The 21016-nt window shown below is 37.5% G+C and overlaps 1 protein-coding gene across 4 annotated transcripts in view; it reads right to left on the bottom strand.

The window, feature by feature from the left end:
- The window catches only part of LOC126199000 (multidrug resistance protein homolog 49-like), a 368814-nt gene that overhangs the window by 208689 nt on the left and 139109 nt on the right, over positions 1-21016 (bottom strand). For all 4 annotated transcript variants that reach the window (XM_049935679.1, XM_049935676.1, XM_049935680.1 and 1 more), the window contains exon 2: positions 3990-4075. In XM_049935679.1, coding sequence (XP_049791636.1) covers positions 3990-4060 — 71 coding nt within the window. In that variant the 5' untranslated portion in view covers positions 4061-4075. The remainder of the gene's footprint in view (positions 1-3989; positions 4076-21016) is intronic.

Genomic DNA, 21016 nt, shown 5'->3' with positions numbered 1-21016 from the left:
GAGGAAAGAGGTTTTGCAGGCAGGTGATCGGCATGAAAGGAAGTGCTCCATCGCAGCGAGGCCCTGGACGTGCGGGATATTTGTGTATAAGGAAGTGGCATCAATGGTTACAAGGATGGTTTCTGGGGGTAGCGGATTGGGTAAGGATTCCAGGCGTTCGAGAAAGTGGTTGGTGTCTTTGATGAAGGATGGGAGACTGCATGTAATGGGTTGAAGGTGTTGATCTACATAGGCAGAGATACGTTCTGTGGGGGCTTGGTAACCAGCTACAATGGGGCGGCCGGGATGATTGGGTTTGTGAATTTTAGGAAGAAGGTAGAAGGTAGGTGTGCGGGGTGTCAGTGGGGTCAGGAGGTTGATGGAGTCAGGTGAAAGGTCTTGCAGGGGGCCTAAGGTTCTGAGGATTCCTTGAAGCTCCGCCTGGACATCAGGAATGCGATTACCTTGGCAAACTTTGTATGTGGTGTCGTCTGAAAGCTGACGTAGTCCCTCAGCCACATACTCCCGACGATCAAGTACCACGGTCATGGAACCCTTGTCCGCCGGAAGAATGACGATGGACCGGTCAGCCTTCAGATCACGGATAGCCTGGGCTTCAGCAGTGGTGATGTTGGGAGTTGGATTAAGGTTTTTTAAGAAGGATTGAGAGGCAAGGCTGGAAGTCAGAAATTCCTGGAAGGTTTGGAGAGGGTGATTTTGAGGAAGAGGAGGTGGGTCCCGCTGTGACGGAGGACGGAACTGTTCCAGGCAGGGTTCAATTTGGATAGTGTCTTGGGGAGTTGGATCATTAGGGGTAGGATTAGGATCATTTTTCTTCATGGCAAAGTGATACTTCCAGCAGAGAGTACGAGTGTAGGACAGTAAATCTTTGACGAGGGCTGTTTGGTTGAATCTGGGAGTGGGGCTGAAGGTGAGGCCTTTGGATTGGACAGAGGTTTCGGATTGGGAGAGAGGTTTGGAGGAAAGGTTAACTACTGAATTAGGGTGTTGTGGTACCAGATTGTATTGATTGGAATTTTGAGGTTTTGGGGGGAGTGGAGCTGGAAGTGGGAGATTGAGTAGATGGGAGAGACATATAAAACAAAGATGATGTAACTTACCAGACGAAAGCGTTGGTATGTTGATAGACACACAAACAAACACAAACACACACACAAAATTCAAGCTTTATCAACCCACGGTTGCTTCATCAGGAAAGAGGGAAGGAGAGGGAAAGACGAAAGAAAAATAGAACAGCCTTTTCAAACAGAACTAGTAGAGGCAAAAAGTATATATATATATATATATAATGAAAGTGCTGGCAGGTCGACCCACATCCTTTCGTCTTTCCTTCTCCTTCCCTCTTTCCTGATGAGGCAACAGTTTGTTGCGAAAGCTTGAATTTTGTGTGTATGTTTGTGTTTGTTTGTGAGTCTGTCAACCTGCCAGCACTTTCATTTGGTAAGTCACATCATCTATGTTTTTAGATATATTTTTCCTACGTGGAATGTTTCCCTTTATTATAACCATATATATATATATATATATATATATATATATATATATATATATATATATATATATATATATATATATATATATATATATATATATATATATATAATTTTTTTTGTATTCCTTGAGTACTTTAGCTGTACAAAATAGCTGTGTGATCCACAGCTGAAATGTGAACCAGTTTTCTGGATCAGAAAGTATCAGGTAAGTATATTAAATCACTATTTTGTGGCTTTGCATGATGTCTCTCACAATACACTATAGAATATGCTTCATCATTCATTTCTGACCTTGTCAACCTAAATGAATAACGTTTTTGTTATAAATTAAAGAAAAATCATAGCTAAAAATAAGTGTCTACTGTTCTAACAATTGTGCTAGAAAAACAACTGCAGGAAATACAGAAGCACTTCAATCTGTTTGTGTATTCTGCTCACAGAAGATAAACACATATTTGATAGTAGGATAGCACTTGAGCAGCTTTAAGAGTGGCAAAATACAGCTTGGTTGCAAGATATCAAAGTGTAATTTACTCAACAAGCTAGTTGAAGTACAATTGACGGAATGGAGGCAAATGAAAATCAGATAAAGATCATAATCTGGTTAAATAGTCAGTCTTAGCTTTTCAGAGGGGTGTAGAGCAGAAAACAGATTTAAAAGGAAGTGATTAATTTAGACACTTCGCCCATAATTAATGGAGTTAATATAAAAGTACTGGTATGATACAAAGCATATCTCAAACTAAACAAATCAAACAAAACAACCGCAGTACAAAATAATTGCTGTAGTTATTTCTGTTATCACAAACTGTTGATGCACAAAACAATCAAAATAAAGATGTGTAAGTAAGAAGTGAAACAAAGTTTAGTTCCAAAGTATGACTAAATAGTTGTTACTATTTGCAAATTGAATAGTGTTGAATTAATGACTGAGAAAAAAATTGTTGCAAAGATTAAAAACTGACATATAGTATTATGCACTCTAGGGACTAGGACTATAAACCTATTTCAACTGTAGCCTGCCTTTGCAGCGGTCATAATACAGAGTGCTGTGAACAGCAGATTCATGAAGGTGGGAGATACACAAATCTAGGAGCAACATGTGTACTGTCCACCTCTTATCAAAAATGTCAGTGAGAGAATAGTTCTCAGGTGCACACCTGGATATCACTGCGCAGTGGGTATAATATTTTGGCAGATGACTATGTTGTTATCATCGTATGCACTGATGAACTGGTTGTTGATGGACAAGCACATGGAGTTTATCTCAGTGCCTTCTGCTGTTTAGTGGTGTGTCCGAGGATTTTTTTTTCTCATCATAAATGTCATCCTTAATGGACGAATTCCAATTTACCTACCAAATTACCTGCCTACGTGGCAACAGAGATATTTCAATCTGCCAAGAAGCTGGAATGCATTACTATAAATCAAATATCTTTGAAAAGAATAATTATTTCAGAAGACCAAATCTGTGTACGGGCTGCTGTATTTTAAGTGAACACAAAAAGTTAATGACCTTCTGCATAAAGTTTTGACTTCATAGTATTACACAGATGATGCAGTTTATACTCAAGTACGACCTTATATTGGTGTAACAGATGATGATTGCATCCTGTAATATGACAACAGCTGACCACACAGTGCTCATCACACATATAAATATTTTTGGTAGCAAACAGTCCAGTGCACTGAGTGGTCAGCTTGATGTCTAGCCTTAATCTAATAAAGAATGTGTGTGGTATTATTGAGAGGCAGCTCACAGTTCTCCTTCCCCAAGCCTTACTAGACTAAGAGCAGTATTGTAAGCTAAGTGGGATTCATTCTCTATGAATTACACTATTAACAGCATCATAAAATGCTGCATTTGAGTCTAGACATAAAATATTGTCAAATGTCTTTGTGATGTTGTACTGTTACATGAAGCTGTTCCCTTGTTTTTTAAAAAAACAGCTGATTGTATGCTTTTGCGTCAAATAGTTTTTTTTTAATGTTACCTTTGTGTCCTTTCGAGATTTGTCCATTGCATTTAGCATGTTACAGTTTGAGTTATCTTATTTTTTAGCATTTTCCCTTGATGCACTTTTCAACTTTTATAACTAGCCTACACTATGCAAACCACCCTAAAATATGTAGCAGGTGATGGATTATCTCTTCCTTTCCTTTCAATTCTCATATAGTGACTCTAAAGAATGACAGCCTCTACATCACTATATGAGCATGAACATTTTCTATCGAAAAGGATCTGTAATCCACTACCTTTTTACATCTTCATCTCTCTTGCCATGCAGTTCAGCATATGTTGGAATACTTAAGGATATAAGCAAAATGATGTGTATATTTTTTGGTGTAATGTAAAACTGTAATCTTCATTTCATTTCTGCATTATATGTCTGTCAAGATTCATGTTTGAGGTTCCTTCTATGTTCTTTATTTATAACACTGTATTTTGGTACATTTTTCAAAAAAAACAAAAATCAAAAGCAGTAGGTAACTTACAGGGAGAAAATGCCCTTCTTCTTGTTAGATGATAAGGCTGTCTCATGTGGTGTCACCCGTAACTTCCTCATATTCTTTTGGGTGTCCTGTAACAACAAAATGTACATCAGTAATATGAGATGTTAACTCTTCTGTATATTGTAGTAAGGAATATTGTTATTCTCATTTAGAAATGGCTGGATACATGTGAAGAATAAACTCACAAGTGTCTATATGAGCTGAATAAGCCAACAGTGCAGAAAGTAACATATATTAAAATGGATCAGTCAAGTAGAAACTGTATTTAATTCTTGTTCTTTTAGTGCACTAGTTGGGAAATCATGCTGATCGTATTTCTTATTGAGGTTTTTTAAACATACTCCAATCCTGTACATACTCTAATCTTATACATTAAAATAACAGGGAGACAGATTGGCTGGCCATTACTCCCAGTGCTACTGATAGATCCATTTAAAAATAAATGTATCTAACACAAATACTGGAATTTAATGTCTGACTGGCCAGGTGGTGCGTGTCTTTGTATTTTTATAGCTTGTGAATTTTCCTTTTGATAAATGAAAAATATACATTCGTTTTTCATTTGTTTGACTGCAATAATCTATGGCACCACCAGTTAGTGTGGCACTTTCTGTTAAAATAATATGAAATTTTTTTAAATGTAGTATGATTGTTCCATATATTCTTCATATTTCCTCAGTCATAACTTTGTCTAAGTACTTCTTCCAAGGCCAAGTTCAATATTACTAGTTACTCACAAATGTGTGTGCCAAACTTGACCCTTCTTCTGGCAAAAATTTTCCATACGGTACAGTATCGATTTCTTTCCTCACCTACTAACTTAATTGTTTCAGCAGTTTTTATTTTACTAAGTACCTATTATCTACAGTGTTTAAGCTTACTACAGTTTTATTGTTCTTTTTACACCTTATTTACCTTGTATCGAATATTTCTTTCTCAACTTAAGACTCGGTTTTGTGAACTATTAAATAAGAATGAGATTTCCTTTTTCTAATTCCTTTTAGATACAAAAAAATGGCCCATTCAGTTTTTGTATCAATAAAATTTTGCTTCTAATTTATTAGTTTAAAAGAACTATCTCAAAAGAATGATTCTGTGAAAGAAAAAGACTTCGTCGATATCTAATTCAAACAACTATGGTGCTTAGCAGCCTACGTCATTTCGTTTAATGGTACAGTCTGTCAACAAACGATTTTATACAAGCTTTGTCAACACTCTAAAGGAAGCATTCTGTGTCAACTATATTTTGTCTTAGGTTTGTAATAATGAAAAGAGTCTAAAGAGTGTAACAGAACAGCTAAATTAGATCTTTGTGCCTATTTCTAAATCCAGTACAGGAAAAAATAGCACAATGGATATAGTCTTGAAACATCTGAATATGCATAAACTTACTGTCAATGATACATTCTTTCCAGTGCTGCACAATAATGCTGATGCATACCAACTCCTTCACTCCATATGCAAGTGGAATGGGAAGAAACCTAAATATATGATACAATGTTAAGCACCCTCTGTCATGCACTTCACAGTGGATTGCAGAGTATACAGGTGGATTTAGATGAAGCACATGCCACGGATTCAAGCTTTCAGGATTGCCACAGCTGCACCATCAAATTTTCCTACATCTGCTTTCCACTGCATCACTTATTAGGGCTTTTCAGATGACACTGCAGACAGAGTGGCAGTATGTAATCTCAGTGATGGCAAAACATGCATTATGGAAATTATGGAATGGCTCTTACTTCAGATTGGACCAGCCTGTTACAACTTCTGCACAAAAACAGACGAAAAGCATATCGAGCGAGCAGAGCAGTGGATGACTAGTTGCTGCTAAAGAGTCTCACAGGACCACCATGGCCACTAAGAATACAGTAGAGAACTATCTTTTGGATCTGTAAGGATTGCTGTGTGTTCCAGGGATCGCTAGCTAGACATACGATTAACTTAACTATCAAAAATGTAACCCAAAACTTTAAACGCATTTTTCTCAAACTTGTATTTTTCAGATAGTTGGGAAACATAACTTTAGTATGTTATACACAATTTTGATTGAATTTTAATGCCAACATTCTCAATTGAATTCTCTATCAGCTTACAAGGCCGTTTTGGATGATCTTCAAAAGTCTGTTTTCGGTGAACATTTTTCCCTTGATTTTGTGGGTGAAGAAAATAACTTTTGTTTCAACGCATCACCATTTTGTTATAACTTGCTATTTTTCAATTACCCTATGTATTCTGATAGAAAATATACATTATTATGTCATACATCCAATAGGAGGGCTTTGGAAATTCCTGCTGGTGACCAATGTTCCACTTGCAAGGGGTCTATCCATCTGGTGCAGCAGTTACAGGGAGCATCCAATGTTGACACAAAAATTATTTATTATAGACAAAAGTGTAAGGAACAAAACTATATCATTTTATTTTAACCGAAAAAATAATGGAAATCACCTATTTTTCATGCATTCAAAGGGGACTACCTCCTTAACTGCACCAATTTTTTCAAAATTGGATGTTTTACTTTATTTTCAATTTATTGATTTCTTATACAAGTAACTAATGTGTAAAAGCTATTATTCAGCCTTCTGATCTATCTCTGTCCTAGCATGTTTGCAAAATAACGTGTCCATAAGGACACGCTGGGTACTTGGATGCATATTTTAAATTTTTTCGGGGACACTGAAATTCAATTACAGATATTGTTATTAAGCAGTTTTTAATAGAAATAAGGCTAAATTTGAACAAAATATTACTTATAACAAGAAACACAAATAACAAGAAACCAAAATTAATTCAGTCATTTGATTTACTGACATTTGTGGTACAAGTATTTCAAAACATTCTAGACACAATCCTATGTCACATTTCCCACATTTTGTATAAACTGCTGATGACTTCTATTTACAGTACGAACCTAGACACCTTTCTCGGTTTTTCTTGATGTAGTGTTTCATTCGATTATATCTTATATAATTTGCAGCACATGATTTGTAACTGCATATAGGGCTTGTGAAAGGCCTGCCAGCTCCTTTTACAGGATTCATATATCTCTTTAGGTAAACTTGCACAATTTCTCTCCAGAAAACAATCTGAACTGTCCTAATTCCTATTCCTTTCTTTATCTGCCAGGCATTGTGCACAGAAGAAAGTAAAGCCCAATACCATTTTTTGTTTCAAATATTTATTCTGTACATACCAATGTTTTTATCCATCCTATCTACTTCCCCCAAGCGTTTATTATATGTTGCAATAATCTGAGGACTGTTGTAACCCAAAAGTGTGAGTGCATGTAATCAAACAGCAGGCAATACAAGTATCTCCATGGCCACCCTAGAGAGGTCACCTCACAGCCTGGACTGATGTGCAGTAAATGCTGTGCTGTGTGCACAACCGCTTGAGATGAGCCCAGTGCACCAGGCCTTTGGCCTAATTTATGTTTGCTTACTCATTGTATACTCAGATATGAGACTGTATATTGATATCTTTTCCTTCTTTCTTTCTGTTGCTTGCGCCTTTTTCCCGCGGATATGCAGGGTCGGCATGGTCAATCGGATGTGGCAATGTTAGTGGAAGGGGTGGCCGGATGGCCTTCCTGCCATCACCCCGTACCCCCCGGGACGGAATTAGTGTACCCCAACAGTCTGCGACTAGTGTAATCCATGGAATAGTGCGAAAGTGTTCAGATGTCTGCAAGCCATGTAACTGAGGCGGGATGTGGGGACCAGCCTGGTATTCACCTAGGGGGATGTGGATAACCGCCTAAAAACCACATCCAGGCTGGCCGGCACACCGGCTGTTGTCATTAATCCACTGGGCGGATTCAATCTGGGGCCAGCATGCCTACCTGAGTCCAGGAAGCAGCGCATTAATTCTCTCGGCTAACCTGGCGGGTTGAGACTGTATATTGATATGTTCTATAGTTATTAGAGTTTGTATTGTTCTATACCTCATTCAGTGTTTTTGTGGATCTCTTCATGTGGAAGCAGAAAAAAACTTCTGTTATTATAGGTTATCTGTCTTGCGCTGACTGTAATCTAATTAAAAAGAATTACAACAGATATGTTTCGCTTTTATTTACAAGCATCTTTTGTGGTGGCAGTGATGAAAAACAGTTAGGGAAGGCAATTGTAAATAGTGCAGCATAGGAAATAATGCAAAATGGCAAAAACTGCCAAGTGCAGATGTGAAATGAAGCCTGTCGACACCAACCACTGCTAGGAAGAAGGGAAGGAGCAGATTATGTAAAGAAACACCAATATCACAGAATATGCTTTGTAAATAAAAGTGAAACACATCTGGTGTGATCCTTTTTAATTATATTGCAGTCAGCTCAGGACCGATAACCTATAATAACAGATGTTAACAGCTGCTGTGGCAGATGGCCATGCAAACAAACGTAGAATAAAACTCGGTTGGTGTTGCTTCTGATATTAATCTGTACAACATTACAACATACTTGGTAATGCATGCGGTGTCCTATTCTGCATTTTTCATTTCTTTGAGTCTGTTGTTGTTGTTGTTGTGGTCTTCAGTCCTGAGACTGGTTTGATGCAGCTCTCCATGCTACTCTATCCTGTGCAAGCTTCTTCATCTCCCAGTAACTACTGCAACCTACATCCTTCTGTATCTGTTTAGTGTATTCATCTCTTGGTCTCCCTCTATGATTTTTACCCTCCACACTGCCCTCCAGTACTAAATTGGTGAACCCTTGATGCCTCAGAACATGTCCTACCAACCGATCCCTTCTTCTAGTCAAGTTGTGCCACAAACTTCTCTTCTCCCCAATTCTATTCAATACCTCCTCATTAATTACGTGATCTACCCATCTAATCTTCAGCATTCTTCTGTAGCACCACATTTTGAAAGCTTCTATTCTGTTCTTGTCCAAACTATTTATCGTCCATGTTTCGCTTCCATACATGGCTACACTCCATACAAATACTTTCAGAAACGACTTCCTAACACTTAAATCTATATTTGATGTTAACAAATTTCTCTTCTTCAGAAACGCTTTCCTTGCCATTGCCAGTCTACATTTTATATCATCTCTACTTTGACCATCATCAGTTATTTTGCTCCCCAAATAGCAAAACTCCTTTACTACTTTAAGTGTCTCATTTCCTAATCTAATTCCCTCAGCATCACCCGACTTAATTCGACTACATTCCATTATCCTCGTTTTGCTTTTGTTGGTGTTCATCTTATATCCTCATTTCAAGACACTATCCATTCCGTTCAGCTGCTCTTCTAAGTCCTTTGCTGTCTCTGACAGAATTACAATGTCATCGGCGAACTTCAAAGTTTTTATTTCTTCTCCATGGATTTTAATACCTACTCCAAATTTTTCTTTTGTTTCCTTCACTGCTTGCTCAATATACAGATTGAATAACATTGGGGAGAGGCTACAACCCTGTCTCACTCCCTTCCCAACCACTGCTTCCCTTTCATGTCCCTCGACTCTTATAACTGCCATCTGGTTTCTGTACAAATTGTAAACAGCCTTTTGGTCCCTGTAATTTACCCCTGCCACCTTCAGAATTTGAAAGAGAGTATTCCAGTCAGCATTGTCAAAAGCTTTCTCTAAGTCTACAAATGCTAGAAACGTAGGTTTGCCTTTCCTTAATCTATCTTCTAAGATAAGTCGTAGGATCAGTATTGCCTCACATGTTCCAATATTTCTATATCGGCCAAAATGTTAGCAGAAGAAATTCTTCAGTCTCTTATCCATCTTTTTGATTTGCAGCTCCTTATATTGGCTGTGTTTGCAGTTAAATTTTTTTGGATTTGAGGTCCATCAGTTATGCAAAAACGGTACTTTGCATTACTGGTGGACCTCAAATCCAAAAAACTTCAGTCTCTTGTTGAACAACAGTGAGCTATCACGAACCAGCAGAAGGCTCTCACCATGGCACTAAACAATGTGGCAGCCTCACTGATGTGCCAGATTCCACCAACATTGATGCAACCTTGGAGCTGCTGGTCCCAACTTGTCTAAGGCTTAATTCTTAGTGTGGATTTTTCCTTGTGTTTATCATCTTTTGTGTCAGCTAGCTCCTGTTCAGGGACCTACCAGCTTCTCTTTTGATGAATAGTGTCAGTTGCTCTTTATCATTGCAAATATATCCATGTTATTGCTGCTCGCATGCATTCTACTGTTGCCAAAGTGGCTGCAACAGTCATACTGAACTTGGACAGTGAAACTTCATGGGCTTAGCCAACATTGCCAGTTTGTTCTGAAGCCCACCAGGACTCATATCCTGATTCAATGGTTCGTGAAGCTCTAATACACCTCGTCCCAGATAGGGAAGTTTGTGAACATGCTTTACAACATGAAAGTCCTCTCTCACAGATGTTCTTAAAATCGATCAGTCTTTTGAAGTATCTAGGACAGCAGGAAATCAGAAAGAAGCATGGTGCAAAGTAGCCGCCATCCTCCTACTTGGCCACTACCAGTTAGCTCACAGGGGAGGATCATATTGTGTCTATGTGCAACTCTCAGCAACATGAATGATGTTTCCCAAGCAATGGTACCCTGAACAAACTCTATACTGAAGCACATATGATGGACTAGATGTTGAAAATGCAAGTGGACAGGGTGCAGCAATGACTTTTAAGTTCTCAAGCCTATATGGAGTTCGGATCACTGGCATTGCCGCTGTCTCTCATCAGTTGGTGGGTTACAGCAAACAAATGATCTTATTGGGACAGTTTTCTAATTCCATAGTGCACAAAGTACTTGTTCAGCCTTTAACCTATCTAGTAGTGTGCAATGAAATCTGATAATTGCTTGGGTTAAATATCTTTAAAACATTTGGGTTCTCCATTTCTGATGAAGGGCATCAGGTATTGGATCAATAGGCCTTCTTATAGATAATTACATCATATGTGAAAAGTTTGAGGTTACTATTAATATTATCTGTCAGACCAGTAATATACAACATGAACAGCAAAGGTCCCAGCAAACTTCCGGAGTGCACGTCTGATGTTACTTCTATGAATCTCCATCCAAAATATAATGCTGTGTCCTCCCTACCAAGAAATTTTTTGACTACTATATCTGTACTGTAAGCTTCATTGTGCAGTTGGGCCCTTTGATCATAATACTTCCATTATTAGTAAACATAGTTATTTTTGTTTGGTTATTAATTGTAATTGTTAGGTTATTAATATAGATCAAGAAAATCAATCACATGAGGATCGAGCCCTGAGGGACTCAGTATTTCACATTTCCCCATTCTGAGTTTATTGTTACAACTGCCCCTGTTAAGACAATTATTTGTTTCTTACTGTATAGACAAGATTTTAGCCAAGCCACTGGGTTGCCTTTGAAACTAACTAGTAGTGTGGAGCTTTTACAACAATGCGTCAGGATCTATGCTGTCAAATCCCCTTGCAACGTATTCTGAACTTAAGTTCACATAGAATTCCATCTGTTAGACTAAATATAGCTCTCTCTGTGGAGAACCCCTTATGAAAGCCAAACTGTGTAGGTGTCAGGAAATTATTTTGTGTATTGTAGCTATAAACCCTATGATACACTATTCTCTCAAACGCCTTTGAGAACATTGGCAGTATAGAGAGAGGCCAATTGCTGGATATTATATGCCTCTATATAGTATTGTGGATTGGCATCATTACTGTATGTTTTAGTTTATGCAGAAATACCACAGTTTTCATTGGTCAGCACATCATTTTAAGATCCCACTTCATACACCTTCATATACAGAGGATTGCACGCTTTTAAGTAATTTTAATACCTTTTCAATTTTTTGAAATAAAGTGCTATATTTGGTATGGTTTGCATGTGTTTTGGCAAGTCTATGGCTTCTGTATAAGACAGGTTAATGAGATAACTGAATAAAAGAAAAAGAAACAACAAAGACTGTGCCGTACAGCAAATTGTGACATTCAAGAAGTTTCTGTGAATAAAATCGTGTTGTTTCTTGAACTGCACATCTAATAATCAATATAAAATGCTTGAAAGAGGTGCAGACCTCCTGAAATCTGTGAACATGTGTGGATTTAGATTCAAGGGAAGCAAGGAAAGAAAGCATAAGACCTATGAAACTGTAAAAAATACTGTGAAATCAAAATCTGTTTCTGGTAACTTTCAGTACTGTTTTGCTTCATGTAGTGTATTCTAACCTTCTTTGACATGCTGTCCACAATATGGTCAAGAGTTTGCTGCTGAAACTTGTCCCATGCTTTGACAGTGGTCATCCTGAGGTTATCCGATGTGTGAGGAAAGCTACCACGATGATACATAGCAACTGGACCCTGACATATTCAGTCTGGTTCATTTCAGCAGATATTGCAGGCCATTCCATTTAGCTCCGTTGAGGAAAGCGTTCATAAGCTTGATGGGGAGTGTTCATGCATTATCATCTTGATCTTGAAAGACGAGCCAGGGGCCGAAATGTAGACCTTAAGGCGGACAATAGGCTGGAGGATCCAGATCAGATACTGCACAACCTTCAAAATACACTCAATATCATTGAAAGGGGTCTAACATCTGTACATGATATCAGCTTAACACGTGACTGATCTATACTTTTCTGGTGGATGTCCAGGGGTTTCTGAGATTTGATGTTATTATCCTAACAGAACACTATGGAATAATTTATTCTACTTTCTCCATCACACATATTGCATGTCAACAGTAACCCACTCTCCTGTGCATGTTGGATGAAAGAACGATAGTAACTGAAGGAAATGGTGCAGTAACCAGAGAAGTCACATTTACGTAATTGTGAGTAAAACACAGAAAACTCTCCATCAGTTGGAAAAAAGATAATTGCTCTTGTCTTTTCCAAAACATTTATTTATTACATAAGCAAACAAAGATTTATTATGATATTTATTGATTTTTTTTAATTGCACTTGTTTCTCTCTTGCACCAAAAAACTTCGTGAATATTATGTCAAATGAATAAGCAAATAATTGCAAAAAAAAGTATTGGAACTTTACAGTTCAGAATATTATGAGGGGTCTGAGAACTATAAAAAAAATGGCTACCATAGGAAAAGTCATAGCTGTGGATGGTTAATGTTCACTGTGCTCTTCCTTTCAACTAAACCAAAGCTGTGGTCACAAGGTAAAAAGCTGAAACCTGGGACATGATATGCGTGAGTTACTGTCTTGAAATACCTTTTGATTACCTTTGTGCCCAATACTGCATTGTCCCATGATTTTTGTTCTGGGCACTGCAGCTGTCAGTATATATACGTAAATGATCTACATTTATGTCAAGTAAGTTATTAATGAAATAGTGCAGACAATTTATCATTTCACTTGGCCCAGTCTGGAACCGCAAGACCGCTACGGTCGCAGGTTCGAATCCTGCCTCGGGCATGGATGTTTGTGATGTCCTTAGGTTAGTTAGGTTTAACTAGTTCTAAGTTCTAGGGGACTAATGACCTCAGCAGTTGAGTCCCATAGTGCTCAGAGCCATTTGAACCATTTGAACCATCACTTGGCCCTTTCCTCCCACAAGTTTCATTGGACGGGTAGAAGTAACTGTTAGCTGAGTTGGAAACAGTTTATAAGTTGATATATTATGTAAATCAATAAAACCAGGGCAAACCCAGGACATGTCTGGTTCTCGCCCCAAATAGCTGATGTTACCAAATCCATTCTCTATGTTATTTCAGATTTATCCCATGAACAGGTCTCATTCTTGCGCCATAGTATCAAGCAATTTTCAGACAATGCAATGCTAGTAAAATCTCATTTCCAACCAAAATTGGATCTATCTCGTTATTGTACCAATATCTTCAATAGTTATTGCATTTGTAATCAAGTGACGTAAAAATGCCCAGTGGGCATTGTCAGTGGTGCAACTGTTGTTTTTGTTATAGGCATTAGTCTGAAGAAAGGTCTGATGCAACTTCCCATGGTAGTCTGTTTTGCGAAAATCTTTTAATACGCACATAACTATGGCATCCTACACTCATTTGAACCTTCTTACTATAGTCAAGCCTTGCTCTCACTTTACAATATTTAGCTCCACAATTCAATCCATTATCAACTGAACAATTCCTTGATGTCTCATGATGTGTCGTATTAACCTACCCCTTCTTTTAGTCATGTTGTGCTATAAAGCTTCTATTGTTTTCTTGCTGTAATGTTTATCATCTAGGGGAGAGTGGGGCACTCTGAACCACGGGGCACAATGAATCAGGTAGCATAATTTCATTATAAGGTGGAAAATTACTTTTTCCTCTGTGCATATGTTGTCAGTACTGCTCTACCAACTGCGACTTGTTTTCTGCAGGATCTAGTTACCGCCATTAGTGTTGTACTGGTGATATGTTAGTTTCGCGACAGTGAAGTAATTTTGGAGACATAGATAGATTGAATTTTGTTAAATCCTTTGTCACCAAATTTTAGAGAAAGTAAGTCATTGTAACAATATCAATACTGTATTTTAATGATGTTGTTGTTGTTGTGGTCTTCAGTCCTGAGACTGGTTTGATGCAGCTCTCCATGCTACTCTATCCTGTGCAAGCTTCTTCATCTCCCAGTACCTACTGCAACCTACATCCTTCTGAATCTGCTTAGTGTATTGATCTCTTGGTCTCCCTCTACGATTTTTACCCTCCACGCTGCCCTCCAATGCTAAATTTGTGATCCCTTGATGCCTCAAAACATGTCCTACCAACCGATCCCTTCTTCTAGTCAAGTTGTGCCACAAACTTCTCTTCTCCCCAATTCTATTCAATACCTCCTCATTAATTACGTGATCTACCCACCTTATCTTCAGCATTCTTATGTAGCACCACATTTCGAAAGCTTCTATTCTCTTCTTGTCCAAACTGCTTATCGTCCATGTTTCACTTCCATACATGGCTACACTCCATACAAATACTTTCAGAAACGACTTCCTGACACTTAAATCTATACTCGATGTTAACAAATTTCTCTTCTTCAGAAACGATTTCCTTGCCATTGCCAGTCTACATTTTATATCCTCTCTACTTCGACCATCATCAGTTATTTTACTCCCCAAATAGCAAAACTCCTTTACTACTTTAAGTGTCTCATTTCCTAATCTAATCCCCTCAGCATCACCCGATTTAATTTGACTACATTCCATTATCCTCGTTTTGCTTTTGTTGATGTTCATCTTATATCCTCCTTTCAAGACACTGTCCATTCCGTTCAACTGCTCTTCCAAGTCCTTTGCTGTCTCTGACAGAATTACAATGTCATCGGCGAACCTCAAAGTTTTTACTTCTTCTCCATGAATTTTAATACCTACTCCGAATTTTTCTTTTGTTTCCTTTAGTGCTTGCTCAATATACAGATTGAATAACATCGGGGAGAGGCTACAACCCTGTCTCACTCCTTTCCCAACCACTGCTTCCCTTTCATGCCCCTCGACTCTTATAACTGCCATCTGGTTTCTGTACAAATTGTAAATAGCCTTTCGTTCCCTGTATTTTACCCCTGCCACCTTCAGAATTTGAAAGAGAGTATTCCAGTTAAATTTTAATGATATAGATCTTCAAATATTAACAATGTTCATACATAATCTCACATGAGCTTTGTTTGAAATATGTACTGTTGGGGCACATTGAACCAAGCTCTCCCGGGGCACAACGAGCCATGGTTGATTGTGCCCCAGGAATCTTTTAAGTGTCCAACACAAGCACTCTGTACTTTGTTTCCTTAGCATGGGTAAAACATATGTGTAGGAATTTAAGGCTTTTAAATCACAAACGTTCAGCAGTCCTGTTTTATATTATCAGGTTTGAAGATAGTTCTTTCATACCGCAGGAAGACGGACAGAGGTAGAAGCTGTACAGGATGTTCTTAATAAGGGCATGGCAGTTCACCAAGCAGCTAAATCTCATTTAATACCTTACCCAACTCTTCATTGATATGTTCAAGACATTAAATGTGGTTCCAGAGAAAGATTGACACCAATCCATGACAATCATAAGGTATTTTCTGTCGAGCAGGGGAAAGAATTAGGTAAAGGATGAAGCTTTTGTTCCAGATAGCAACATACTTTATGTGCTCCCACAACCTGCTACTGATGGTGTGCCAAAGAGACAAAAATCACATTTCCAATTTGGAATCAGCTTCGAGTCCATTGATGTTCGGTAATTCCAAAATAAGTTACATGATTGTGTGCCTACAGATTTAATTATATGATTCACACATGGAATATATGTACACATTATGTGGGGCACAATGAACCATTTACCAAATTTTCTTCAAAGGCCTTCAGCTAAAAAAGAATTTATGACAATGCAATCATATAAGGCCATTTGATACTTGAATGATTAAACTGTAACATCTGTAAATCACAACTCTATAATAAAATTATTGGATGAGTAACACGGAGAAATATTTTTTATGGTTCAATGTGCCCCATTCTCCCCTACATTTCGTTTCTATGTAAGGCTACACGACAGACAAATACTTTTGGAAAAGGCTTCTAAGCAATTATGTTTATACTTGACATTAACATATAATTATTTTTTTTAGGAAAGCAATTGTTCCTGTTGCCATTTCAGTCCTCTTTACTTCTACTGAAGTTTGTGCTGCTCAAATAGCAAAACTCATCTTCCACACTGAGCATCCCATTTCATCGCCTATTTCCTTTAATTCGACTACATACCATTACTCTCAGTTTTCTTTTAGTTATTTCCATCTTATAGTCTCTTTTCAAGAGGCTGTCAACACTGTCCAACTGGTATTCTGATTAGATTAGATTAGATTAGTTTTTCATTCCATAGATATGTGCTGAGGAGAACCTCGTGGATGTGGAACATGTCAAATATTTTTTTATTTTTTATTTTTTTTAAAGTTGAAATAACAATACTAATAGTATGAATATATATAATACATCATTTGTTTCTATTAAAAAATTCGTCGATAGAGTAGGAGTTGGCCTGTAGTAAGTCTTTCAGGCTCTTTTTAAACTGATCTTTATTTGTAACTAAATTTTTTATGTTTGCTGGCAAATTATTGAAGATGAGTGTTCCTAAGTAGTGGACCCCTTTTTGAACTAAAGTAAGTGCTTTTAAGTCCTTGTGCAGATAATTTTTGTTCCTGGTATTGTATGAATGAACTGAGCGGTTTGTTGGAAAAAGAGATACATTATTTAGGACAAATTTCATTAAGGAGTAAATATACTGAGAGGCAGTAGTTAGTATACCCAGTTCTTTGAAGAGGTTTCTACAGGACCTCTGTGAATTTACTCCACAAATAATACGTATTACACACTTTTGGACTCTGAAAATTTTCGTTTGACTTGAAGAGTTACCCCAAAATATTATACCATATGATATTATGCAATGAAAGTAGGCAAAGTATGCAAGCTTTTTCATTTTTATGTCGCCTATGTCAGCTAACACTCGAATTGCAAATATAGATTTGTTAATGCGATTGTGCAGTTCTGTGGTGTGCTCCTCCCAACTGAATTTATTATCAAGTTGTAATCTCAGGAATTTAAGACTGTCAACCTCTTCTATCTGCTCTTCTCCATACTATATGCATATGCTGGGTGGAAGCCTCTTACAGGTTCTGAATTGCATATAGGGAGTCTCTTCGAAGTTTAATGTCAGTGAGTCGGCTTTAAACCGTTTATTAATATCCATGAAAATATCATTAGCAGATCTTTCTAGAACTACACTCGACATACTATTTATTGCAATACTTGTGTCATCTGCAAACAAAACGAACTCTGCTTCTGCCAGTGTAACTGATGAGAGATCAAAGCAATGGCCCTAAGATGGATCCTTGTGGGACACCACATGTAATTTCTTCCCATTCTGATGATGGCTGATGACTTAATTCACTAGTCCATTGCACTGACACCCTTTGTTTCCTGTTAGCGAGGTATGAGTTGAACCATGTTGCAGCATTGCCCGTGACACCATAGAATTCTAATTTATTTAAAAGGATGTTGTGGTTCACACAATCAAATGCCTTTGACAAATCATAGAAAATACCTGCTGCTTGTAATTTGTTATTTAATGAATTAAGTACTTTTCACTGTAGGTGTAAATAGCCTTCTCGATATCAGAACCCTCCAGAAACCCAAACTGTGTTCTTGATAATATGTTATTTGTGGTCAGATGGTTGAGAAGCTGCCTGTACATTACTTTTTCTAAAATTTTTGAGAATGCTGGGAAAAGTGAAATCGGTCTGTAGTTTGATGGTATCTCTTTATCCCCTTTCTTGAATAGAGGCTTAACATCTGCATATTTTAGCCAGTCAGGAAATGTCCCAGTTATAATTGACCAGTTACACAAGTAACTTAGAATTGTACTAAAGTCACAAGAACATGCCTTAACAGTCCTTCACTGTTTCGCAATACAATTACAAATTATCAGTAAACCTCAGTGCTTTTGTGTTTTTCTCCTTGATCTTTAAAATCTGTTGTTTCCTTTATGGCTTTCTAAATGAAGAGACTGAAAAATGTGAGGGAATAGGTGCAACTGTGTCTCACTCTCTTCTCGGCTAATGTTTCCCTTGCATTCTCTTTGATTATTTGAACTGTGGTCTGGTTTCAGCATCCATTGCTCCCAGAATTTTATCCCTGATAACTACTGAACGACAATGAGAATTAAATACCTACTACAGTCAACTACAGTAAGAGAAGTAGTGGTATATTTCAAATGAATGCATCTTTGCAGCCTAGATGTTGTGCAGCCTGCATAGAGACACTCACAAGCTGGAGAACCATGAGCACCAAATTCGGATTTAGGACGACGACACAGGAAAAGACAACAAACATTCCAAAAATCAAATAAAAAACAAAGACCAAAAGGTTGACCCACAAAGGTTGTGCCGAGATACAAGATGGAATTTTTTCAGGATAGATTGGAAGTGATATTGAAGCTGGTAACAGTGCCCAAGACATAATGCTGAACAAATACTTGAAAAAGAGAACTCATAAAATTTTCAGTGAGGCTTCTAATGTATCTAGAATTACTGGAAAATGTACTGCTTAAGATCCAGCATAACAAAAATAAAGTAAATCAGACTGACAGCTGATATGGACAAATAGTGTTTCTTGAAGAATTATTAACTGTTTCCGCAAAAATGGAAATAGACTCATACCAACAGCCTATGGAGGCCGCCCGCTTTGCCTCCCGCGCCGCCAGCCAGCCCGCACGCTATTCGTTCGTTTCTTTCGTCAGTCGACTCGACTGAATCGAGTTATGTAGTGGTTGTACTTTCCTATGTAGCACGCGCATCGTATTTTATACGTTTCTGTCTGGCACATAGATATCTGTACAAAATATTTGCTTGTCTACCTGCATCTATTGCTACATCAGGACGAAGTTTTTAACATTGCGGCGTACAAAGATATGGCTGAGGTCGACAATGAAGGAGGATCGACTCAATGGCTTATCTCTGTTGGACACTCGCCTTGCCATTGATTGTCCTATTGACGAAGTAATTAACCATTTTGCCAGGAAGAATAGGAGCACAGAATTCATCATTTAAAGAAGAGAACACAATTGTAACTTTTTTATATTATAACATAGCATATTCTTCTATATGTGTACAACCAGTTTAAATAAAACTTTCTTAAACTTCGCATGTGACTTGATTGTTTTTTTATTGCGGTAAAAGTAAAGGCACTCAAGATATCTTTTGCGCCTCCTACTTGAGGTTTTTCTGTATCCGCCACTGCCAACAGCTGATGTAGGAAGTCAGTAAACAGGATCAAATGTTCCAAATTTTTGGGCGTACATAGTGACGAAAACCTGAACTGGAAGAAGCATATTACTGAGCTTCTCAAGCAATAAAGTTCACTTTCGTACTTTGTATAATTGTTAGTCGTTAAAACAAACGAATCAGTCTCCTGACATACTTCACAATTTCCACTCACTAATGTCTTATGGAATAATCTTCTGGGTAACTCACCACTTACAAAGAAAATACTGATTGCACAAAAACAAGCAGTAAGAATAATATGTAGTATTCACCCACACTCATCTTGTAAGTACATCTTCAAGGAGTTAGGCATTTTAACTGCAGTGTAGCAATACATATATTAGCTACTGAAATTCGTCATAAATGATCATCCACAGTTTGAGAAGAACAGTGATGTTCATAGCTACAACACTAAAAGGAATGCTACCTTTATTACCCACTAGCTTAGAGACCGCTGCTTCGATTACGTAGACCATAGATTATTTTTTTAATCGAATTTTCAAGTTGTTTACAAATTGCAACACTTTCTAAACTTTTCATGCTAATGAGGCCCACACAGGTGGGATCTTCTCTGAATGTACGTCTTACCAAAAAGCGATTCTGGTAGGTGGAATGCAAGCTGCTTGTAAATCATGCCTTTTGCATTCTTGTGGTGATACTTCCATAGAAACTTTCGTTCTCTAACACAGATTTAATTATATCTAACCGTTGGGTGGCTTGCGGAGTATAAATGTATATGAAATAGTAACTCTCGTTTTCATCATCTTAAAAGTTTTTTTTTAATGAAATGAAATATTTTCTTAAAAATGTTCCCCCTGTTTCACACCATTAGGAGTTGCATTTCCAAAAACGGTAAAACAAATATTTTTTGTTGCTAACAGAGAAGTCAAATTTTCATAGATTTAGCTTTGAAAATGCTTTCATAATGAAATAATTTCATAAAACTTTTCATCTCCTATTTCACTCACTTAGGGTGTTGAATTTCCAAAACCACTGAAACACGCTTTTTTTTTTTTTTTTTTTTTTACTTCTAACCGAAAAGTCAAATACCAGTTATCACAGATGTGGCTTTAAAAACGCTTTAATAGCTCTTTAATAATTTATTTTCAAAAACAATTAGACCAACTAGTATTTTTTTACTTCTGGCCAAGAAGCCAAGTACCAATTTCCGTAGGTCTAGCTTCAACATTGCCTTAATGGCGACCAATTTTCAAAAAAACCTTTCATCCCCTATTTCACCCCCTTAGAGGTGGAATTTCAAAAAATCCCTTTTTAAATGACACCTACAGTATAAAATCCACACCCTTCCCAAATTTCAAGTTTCTATC

Source organism: Schistocerca nitens, chromosome 8, assembly GCF_023898315.1.
Source record: "Schistocerca nitens isolate TAMUIC-IGC-003100 chromosome 8, iqSchNite1.1, whole genome shotgun sequence".
NCBI classification, from domain to species: domain Eukaryota; kingdom Metazoa; phylum Arthropoda; class Insecta; order Orthoptera; family Acrididae; genus Schistocerca; species Schistocerca nitens.
Note: the sequence above shows the minus strand (reverse complement) of the source record. Positions and strands in the feature narration are given on the sequence as shown.